General features: G+C 55.7%; 1 protein-coding gene across 1 annotated transcript; it reads right to left on the reverse strand.

Annotated features, from left to right (window-relative positions):
* Positions 1-461: 461 nt before the first annotated feature.
* On the reverse strand, positions 462-1,554 carry HAND1 (heart and neural crest derivatives expressed 1). Its single transcript, XM_072348530.1, has 2 exons — positions 1,048-1,554; positions 462-563 (listed from the first exon to the last, which is right to left on the reverse strand). The coding sequence occupies exons 1-2, from the start codon at positions 1,552-1,554 to the stop codon at positions 462-464; spliced, it is 609 nt and encodes a 202-aa protein (XP_072204631.1).
* Positions 1,555-9,192: the final 7,638 nt, after the last annotated feature.

Genomic DNA, 9,192 nt, shown 5'->3' on the forward strand with positions numbered 1-9,192 from the left:
CAGGGAAGGAGGAGCGGGCGGAGCCGGGTTCGTTTGCATAAAGATTAAATTTTATTGTTATTATTATTTCTTTTAATTATTCCGGTTTGGGGGGGATTTCGTTTGTTTGGTTGTTTTAAATACGTGGTGTGGCGCACCCGGTCCCTCGGGAAGTGGTCATGCAGAGCTGAGGTAGAACGCCCGGCCCAGGCGCGGTCCCGGAGGCACCTTAGGTAGTTTCAACGCAGTCTCTCGGCCGCGGTCGGGGTTTCTCCGCTATTCCAAGAGCGAACGAACAACACCGATCCCACCCGGCCCGGCTCGGGCGGGGGCTGCGGGCGGCGGGGGGGGGGGGGGGGGGGAACGGGGACGGCTTCAAAACGGGGACGGAGCCCGGGGAGGTGGGGGGGGAACGGCGGCACCCGGCCCCGCTGTGCCCCCTCCGCTTCCCCCCCCAGGTGGCATTGCACGTGGAGCGGGGCTCAGGGGTTCAGTTCCAGAGCCCAGACCTGCTGGGGCCAACCGGTGCGGCCCTTCAGCTTCTTCTCGCCATGAGCCAAAGGCTGCGAGTACATCTCGGGCTGCTGCGGAGAAAAGAGTGGTGAGGAGAGGAGAGCCGGGCAGAGCGAAGCGGCTCTTAGCAGCCCCGGGATATGGAGCCTGCGCTTTTCTCCTTTTTCTTCTATTATGGCTATTATTAATAACATTGTAACCACGGTTGTTGTTAATGTTATTACTGCCGTTACAGTTATTATTGCTATTACGATACGATGCGATCTGTTCCTCCCGCCGCGGACGGGAGAGCCGCGGCCGCCCCAGCTCCGATCAGCTCCGGCTGATGGGGAAGGGCGGCCCGCCGCGATTTCAGCCCTCGGGCCGCTGCCCCGCGCCGTCAGCGCCAACCCCCGACCTTTCCTGCACCGAAATCCCCAACCTTATTCCGTTCCTTTTAGTTTGTTTGTTTTTTAGAGGGGAAAAGCAATTCCCCAGCAGAGCCGGGAAGGGTTTTCCCTCAGCCCCGCCGCTCCCGTCGGGCAGCGCAGGGGAAGGGCCGCGGCCGCCGCTTACCGTCTCCCGTTTCCTCTTGTTCTCGCGGCCGTCGGCCTTCTTCAGCTCGGCCTTGAAGCCCTCGGGCTCTCCGGGCTGGCTGTCCCTGGCCAGCACCTCCATCAGGTAAGCGATGTAGCTGGTGGCCAGGCGCAGCGTCTTGATCTTGGACAGCTTGGTGTCGGCGGGCACGTTGGGGATGCACTCTCGGAGCTCAGCGAAAGCGCTGTTGATGCTCTCCGTTCTCCTCCTCTCCTTTTTGGGACCGCCGACCCCTTTCCTTCTCCCCAGACGACCGCTGAGCGCTTCCAGCCTGCCCGCACCTCCCGAGCCGAACTCGGCGGGGCCGTACGCGGGGCTCTGCCCGTGGAGCTCCGGGGTCACCTCGGCCGGGTTCAGCACCCAGCCGGGGAAATAAGGTCGCTCCTGGTGGCAGCGAGCCGCCGGCCCGAAGAGGAAGGGCTCGTGCAGCATGTGGTGGTGGTGGTGGTGGTGGTGATGGTGCTGGTAGCCCCCTACCAGGTTCATGGTCCGTCGGGGCCCCGCGGGGCTCAGCACCGCTCCATGGCCGAGCTGCGCTGCGCTCCTCCGGGCGGGCGGCGGGGCCGGGGCTGCGACGGCGGAGGTGCCTTCGGGCTTTGGGTTGTTTCGTCGTTGCCGGGGTTGGTTTTTTTTTTTCGGGTTGTTTTTTTTTTTTTTTTCTTCCTTTTTTCCTTCCTTTTTTTTTTTTTTTTCTTTTTTCTTTTTTCTTTTTTCTTTTCTTTTCTTTTTTTTTTTTTTAACCCTTTCTGGATCCTCCCGGTTCTGCCTTTATATAGGGCCGGGGCCCCCCCGCCGAGGAACCAATGGGCAGGGGAGGATGCTCGGGGGCCCCGGGGAGAGCGGAGGGGCGTTTTATTCGGGCTCACACCTCCGCCTCTCGCTCTCCTCCCTCCCTGCTTGGAGTAAGGGGCGAACGGTGACCAAGGGGGGACGGCAGCCTTCGTGATCCTCTCTGCTTCCGTCTCCTGGGCCGGGACAGCCGCACCCCTTCCCACGGAGCGCCCCTCGGGGGAATGGAGGCGACCGCGGGGTGCGGCGGAGCCGGGTGGGCACCGCGGAGCACTGGGAAATCTACTGCCCCAGAGCCGCAGCCATGGAGGGGTCGGGGGGGAGGGGACCCGGCCCCTTTGGAGCGGTGCGGCCGAGGGTGCTGCAATGTGAGGAGGAGGGTGAGGGCACGGCAGGGAGCACCTCTGGGCTGGGTGTGTTGGGATGGTGGTGCTGGACCCTCAGGTTGTTGCACGTGAGCCCTGTATGCAGGGAGCATGTTGCACATCCGCAGTCAGCACACGGATGTGCTGCATAGATGTGTGTAAGTGCACTTGGGGAAAGCACACGTACAGCACTTGCACACGGATGGAAGCACGTCACAGAGACGCTGCATGCACTGCTCACACAACTGCGTCACATACACGCTTGGCTGCAGCCATGCACGCAACACGCAGCTGCTGCACTGCACACACACATCTTGCCACCACATACGTGTTACGTGACCTGCACACACCCACCGTGTGTCCTGTGCATAAATATCTGCATGTGCACACACACACACACACACACACACACACATTTATTCACACACGTATTTCTTCACACACACACATGTGCACACCCATGCTCAGAAAGCACACACCTCCAGATATAAATAGATAGAAATTACCCTGTGCGTGCACACCAACACGTTTCTGACAGGGTAGTGGGTACGTGAGGACATGTCCTGTGTTTCCCCATCCCAGGATAGGGGGGTCCCAGTGCTGCTTTTGCACTTCCCCCATCCCCAAGCTGAGCCCTGTTGTGGCCGTGCTGGTTCACCCCTGGGTGACGACTCCCCAGCTGACAGCTCCGGACGGCACCGGGGCCGGCTTCAGTTTGTCCCAGCGTGGACTGCGGGGCACTGAGGCGGTGACGGCGGCAGTGGGGCAGGAAGGGGCTCGGGCCCGAGGTATGTTAGCGATTAACGGCGCTTTGCAGCGATTCATCTTGCAGCGGAGGGTGGAAACGTTGGAGGGTTGTTTGCAGGCGCTTGTATTAATCATCCGGGCTAACACACCATTAACGTCCTCCTGCATTTTAAAGATGACAAATTTTATTTGACTTCTCTCAATCACGGTTCCCGGGCGAATTCGGGAGCCACTTAAATGCCTCGGATTTTCCATCGTTAGCTGTTACAAGGCGCGCTGCAAAGGCGGGAGGCAGAGCTCTGCGCCCCCCATTCAGCGGGGCAGGGTGCAAGGGGGTCCCCGCTGCTGCCGGGCTCCAGAGGTCGGCTGGGGGGCCACCTCACCCCCTGCTTTGTTCTCTGACGATGCAAAGCGCCCCCCTTCCCTTCCCCACCCGCTTTAAACAAGCACCCTGTGCACATTTGCTAGTGATTACCCCGCCGTTAAGTCGGACCTTGGGTAGGTCACTGTGCCCCCCCCTCCTGCCCCCCGATTTCCTCCCAAATGCCGGTGTCTGGGTGGGATCCCTGAGCCCTGCGTGGGGTTAGGGGGTGCCGACGCCATTGGGTCCCACTCTGTGCTGGTACAGCATCAGCTACAGCTACAGCACCCTGTTTGCTCTGGTGATCCCCATCCCTGTAACAGCTCTGATCCGCAAATCACCAGACTGGGGTCACCCAGAAGAACATCCCCCCAAATCCCCCAAAGCCGCGCTTTGTGCAGCCTTCTTACAGCTGCATCCCATGGCATATGGGCACTGCAGCAGCGAGTAACTCTGGATCTCCTAAGTTCAGCCCCAGCCCAGGCACTATCTTCCTTTATTCGCCTCCTGACAGCAGTCCCTGTGCACACTGGAAGGATTCAGCTGAGCAAATAATGGGACCACTGCGTTGATTTTCCAAAGGAAAAACATTCTAATCTTTTGTGTTTTAATAAAATAATAAAACCGGAGCCCTTCTCACTCCAACACCTTCTAAATCAAACCAGGCTGCCTTTGTCACGGCATCCAAATGTAGCACTTCTCCAACTTTGGGTGAGTTTCTTTTAGTTTTGCATCTCCCGTTTGTGTTGGGGGGAAAATGCGCGGCTCAGATTAGGGGATTTATGGCTCATATTGCAGGAGGAACTCTGCTTCTCCCCACCTGTTTTCCTTCAAATCCTGCCTGGAGAGAGGCGTCCTGCACATCACAGCAGGGTGAGGTTATTGTTGGTCCCCAGCACCCCAGATCCATCACCTGCTCTGCACAGGGGCTGTGGTTTCAGCCCCCGACCCTGGGGCAGTCCCTTATCAGCTCCCGGCGTGCGGCGGCCCGGGCTGTGCTGTGACTTTGACGCCAGCTCCTCTCCCCTTCCCCTACTCTCTTATCTAAATAGGAGCGTAAATCAGGGCCTTGGCAGATGCCCTGGCAGGACAGGGACTCCATAAAAAGGGGCTCTGCTCCAGCTCTGTTTACATTGCAGCCCCGTAAAATATTCTCCTTGTCTTCCCTGCAGCATCCCGGCACCCGGCTGCGTCCCCATCTCAGGGTGAAGACAGGCAGGATCCCCAATACCCCCCCCACCCCCAGCAGGTTGTGTCCCCCCCTCCAGCCAATCAGATTATACCCCAGCTGCCCCAAATCCGGCATCTAACAGAGCGGGGCTGTGCCAGCCCCCTCAGGGCAGCTGGGCTGTGTCTGAAGGTGTCCCTGGGTATTTATAGCACTCGCCTGAACCAGCGCAATAATCATCACTCAGCACCTTCCCAGCACCGCCGCTGCTCCAGGCTTTGGGAAAAACCTGGGGAAACTGAGGCACGGGCAGTTCTGTGCTTACAGAGGTGGGTGTGTGAGATGTGGTGCCCCATTTTGCTGCCCCTCTGCCCCCCCCACCCCCAGGCACTGTCACCCCACCGATGTCCCACAGCCCCGGTGCCGCCCACCCCCTCCATACAACGCTCCCACTTCAACCATTCCCCCTCCAGCAACCCGATCTATTTATGGCCGACCCGGCACTGCCTTGTCTGGATAAATCAAACCGAAAACAAAAGCTTTATGGAAAAAAAAGATGATTAAATTTTCCATGTGTTCCTGCAGGGATGCGCCAGGCGCTCGCTGTTTATTTTTTCCCCCTCCCCTCCGCGTGCGCTGTAAATGACACTGTGTTTACAGAGCTTTTTATGTCATCAGAGCGGAGTCACAGCTCAGCTTCCTCTCCTGTGTATTTTATGTAGATGGATGTGTCTGCGCGGAACACTCAAACTAAACACAGCTCTGGTTTATAGGAAAATGTATTTATTTGAAAAATCGTAACTCATGATTTCGGCAAAACCGGGCTCCACATTTATTGCTGCTAATGGGGTGTGGCGGCCATAAATTAACCTGGAAAATTGCTGCGGCCGAATCAACAACGGCTCATTGTGCCAGCAGAGCGGGGCAGAGCCCCAAAGACGTCCCGTGTCAGTCTGCAGCGACACTGGGATGCGAACAATAGGAGAAAGGGATGCAGTGACAGCCCCGCAGCTCAGCCCTGCGCCCAAAGCCGTTCGTTCCCTCTGAGCCTCATTCAGAGCAGCGCTGTTCCCTGAAAGCAGTGAGCTCGGTGGAGGGGGATGTGCCACAAAGGGATTTTCTCTTTGCTTTTCGTTACCTGCCGTGGATGCGCAATTCAAGGTGATGGAAAAATGGGTCCGTGAGCTCCGAGTCGCAGCCCAGGTGCACAGGGAGCCTCTCTGCCCCACTCCCTTCTTCCTCTAGGAGAAACCGGAGCACTAGAGCAGGAGGCACTTTTCTACCCTAAATACTCATCTTTTCACCCCCATTCCATGCAGAGGCCCCAGAGCTTCAGGGTTAGGGCAGGGGTGGCTCTGCTGTCTCCCAGCCCTGATGTGGGACCCGCGGTGCCATCAGCAGGGAGCAGTGGCCAAAGCCACCCGCTGGTGCCGGCACTGACACAAACCAGCGCCCGCCCCTCCTCCGGACGCTTTCCACTCCTGAAGCAAATTTACAAGGGCTCTAAAATGTCATGCTCCAGGGCATAAGCCAACTGCTAATGGCTGGGGATTGGGAAAGACATTTCCTCCATGCGAGAAGGATTGCATAATCGCTTATTAAGGCAGCTCCAGGCGTCTTCGGCCAAAGCATCTGGTTTGGGGCATGGCTGGAGCTGCACTGCTGAGGTTGGGGCTGCTCCCAGCGCTCACCCTGATGTTAGGGCAGGATTGGGTCAGCTCACACTCACACAAAGAAGCGGGGCTGTGGGGTGCAACCCCATGCAGTGAGAGGCTGAGCCATAGCAGTGGATAAGCACAGGGTGCTCCTCATCTCTGGGTTGGTTTTCGGGTGGGGAAGGATGGTGAGAGCAGCTCGGCCTCCAACACCAGCCTGGAACATTTGATAGGGCTGAGCTGTACAGCAGGCACTGGGAGCTGTGGAATGATTGAGGCTGAAGAAGATCTCTAAGATCACCAAGCAAGCAGTTGACCCATCCCCTCCATGCTCATTAAACCCACAGTGCCAGTTCTCAAACACCTTCAGGGACGGTGACCACCCCACCTTCCTGGGCAGCTGTACCACTGCATTACCACTCTTTTAGAGAGGGAATATTTCTTACATCCAGTTAGAGCAATGCTCTGGGCAAAGCCCTCACAATTCAGGAGAGCAATGGGGTTGGCTTTCCCATGGGGTAGCCCAGCACCTCCAAGGTGCCCCAAATCCTGCTCCATGCCAAAATCTGGAGGTCAGCCTCAGCTGTGTGGCTCAGCTGGATTCTCCTGCCCCAAGATATCAGATATTGCTGAAGATGGTGATATTTTGGGACCCTGGACCCCACAGGCATTGGTTTTATGTCTGCTCAGAACCTGGTGCAGTTTCTCAGTGGTCAGAGAAAGAAGCGGCTCTTCCAGGCCAAACTGATGGATTTCCCCATGGGTATCTTATATGTAAGAGCAGCTCGTGCACCTCTTTAAACACAGAGAGGGAAAAAATGCAGACAAAGCCTCGTGCATAAAGCAGAGAAAAGGCAGATGCCACACATGTACTAAAGCAGCCAGTGGGCTCCAGAGCCAGAGGCAGGAAGCTAATCCGAGCAGAGGAAAAAAAACACCCAAAGAAACTCAGTTTTTGGAGTGTTAAAAATGAACAGGCATCTGTTAGGACTTTTTCACAAGTGAGAATTATTTGGGATCCGAGGGTTTTAAATAATTTTAGTGCTTTTTTTTTCCACCTTCTTTTCTCATTTTATAAATGGGAGGTGGCAGGAACAGGAGAGCAGCCTGAGCAGGACTGCGAATATTTTCCTTTTTAGGATGAAAGCTTTTTGGGGAGGAGGTGGCGATGGAGCTGGGGGTCAGTTAGTTTTGTTGTTTCCTTGAGCTTTGGTCTACGGCCAAACAAACAGGGGGAAGAAATGGAAATGTGGAGGTCTGCAGGGCGGCTGTTCCTTTGGTTAAGAGAGAAAAAAAAAAGCAAGTTTTTGTGCGGAAAATCATTGCTGTTCACAGCTTGTACCCAAAGCTCAGTCACGCCACTGCTGCTTTTATAAGCACAGACCTGTGTTATGTGGAGGGGAGCATTGCTTGGGGCTGTCCCAGCTGCTTGCTCCATCCTTATCCCATCCTACAGCACTGGAATGCGCTCCTGAGATATACAGTGGGAAAAGCACTGTGACTCCATGCCGTGATGTGACCCCACTGTGGGCTCTGTGTGTGGCTCTGGGTGCTGAGCGGCACAGCAGCTTTCGGGAGTGCTACCCCAGGGATGGGCTGGAGATGACAAAGTGAATCCAGATCTGTATGGAGCAATGATTTTATCGTATACCCTCCTAATGCGCTGCAGAAAAATGGTTTGAAATCCGGCTCCTCTTGTAAAAATGCTGATTTTCCCCACCCACGGTTCTCAAAAATGCAATGGAATACTTTGCTCTGGGATGAAGACTTTTCTGCTTTTGGATCCTTGCTTCCCAGAAACTGATAATAAAGGGCGAGCAAACCATCCCCAGTAAAGTGTGCTTAATCGAAACTCCAGTTTGCTGTTAAACTTTGCTGGGAAGCATTTGGGGCTGCTCCGTGCAAACCAACTTTTCCACTTGAGAAGCCCTCCAGATTCAAACCAAACCAACCAACATTTCTGCAAGCAGCATCTTGCTGGGGTGAAAGAAAGAGGTTTGTTTGTTTGGCACCATAAATGCCCATAACTGCACCAGGGATGTACAGAAGTTGGATGAGGAGAGGGGCACCAACACTGCTTTGCCTGCTGCCCATGGCAGGCAGTGCTGGCAGAGGGCACAGGGAGCCCTGTGCTGGTGCAGCTGCACTGTGGGTCGGATTAGGGCACCTCACAGTGAGCAGACAGACTTTCCCAAGCAGATGCCACCGAGATCCTCCCATTAAATGTCAGTTTTCCACTCTGCTTTACCCCTAAAAAATCGCAGTGATTGCTGAGGCAGCAATATACACACAATATACACACTGCCAGACCTGTTAGATACCATATAGATATGTGAACACAGAACACCCTGAGTGTAGGGAACAGTTTGCCAGTTACTGCCAATGGGTCTGAATGGACCCAATGGTTTGTAAGGGGCTGCGGGGCTGCAAAATCACCCTTTTGGAGGGTTGTTGTTGTTTTCTCGAGCTGAAACCGAAAGAAAAACCCTTTCTGAAGATGACAGCCTTAATTTACAGTGTCATTAACCAGAGCCGAAACCCAAGCTGGGCTGGGTCTCCAGTGAACAGCAGCCCCCCCCCTTTCCCTACCTCCCCCCATGCCTTGCAGCTGATCCTTCTCTGATTGTGCCAGATCTGCCGGTCCCGTCCCTGCTCCGCTCTTGTTTTTCTTCATATGGATGTTATTATTTAGCATATGGGACACGGAGGCTGATTCTCCCCCTTTCTCACACACATCCGTACCAAACAAATGGAACTTCCCTGGCGTATCTGTGGGGGCTCAGACAGTGGAGATGGGACAGGGGGTCCAGCTGAGGGGAGCCATGCCTGCACCAGTAGGAAAAAACTCTGCAATAAGCAAAGCATCTCCTATTTGCCCCTAAGCTGCAGCTCTTCCTGTGCTGATAAGAAGCCCTGGAAGGCTCCCTGCAGTAGCGTGACACATTTTCCCTCCTCCTGGCCTGGAGAATGGGGCTGGCTGCACGCCTCACTGGGGGAGAGCCCCAGGTGCAGACAGGGCTGGCTCCTCTCTGATCAGCC

The sequence above is a fragment of the Excalfactoria chinensis genome, chromosome 13 (genome assembly GCF_039878825.1).
Source record: "Excalfactoria chinensis isolate bCotChi1 chromosome 13, bCotChi1.hap2, whole genome shotgun sequence".
NCBI lineage: Eukaryota > Metazoa > Chordata > Aves > Galliformes > Phasianidae > Excalfactoria > Excalfactoria chinensis.

Coding starts and splice junctions, on each gene's coding strand:
- HAND1 (XM_072348530.1), bottom strand. CDS start 1,554: ATGAACCTGGTAGGGGGCTACCAGCACCATCACCACCACCACCACCAC. Junction 564..1,047: donor ACAAGAGGAAACGGGAGACG/GTAAGCGGCGGC, acceptor TTTTCTCCGCAG/CAGCCCGAGATGTACTCGCA.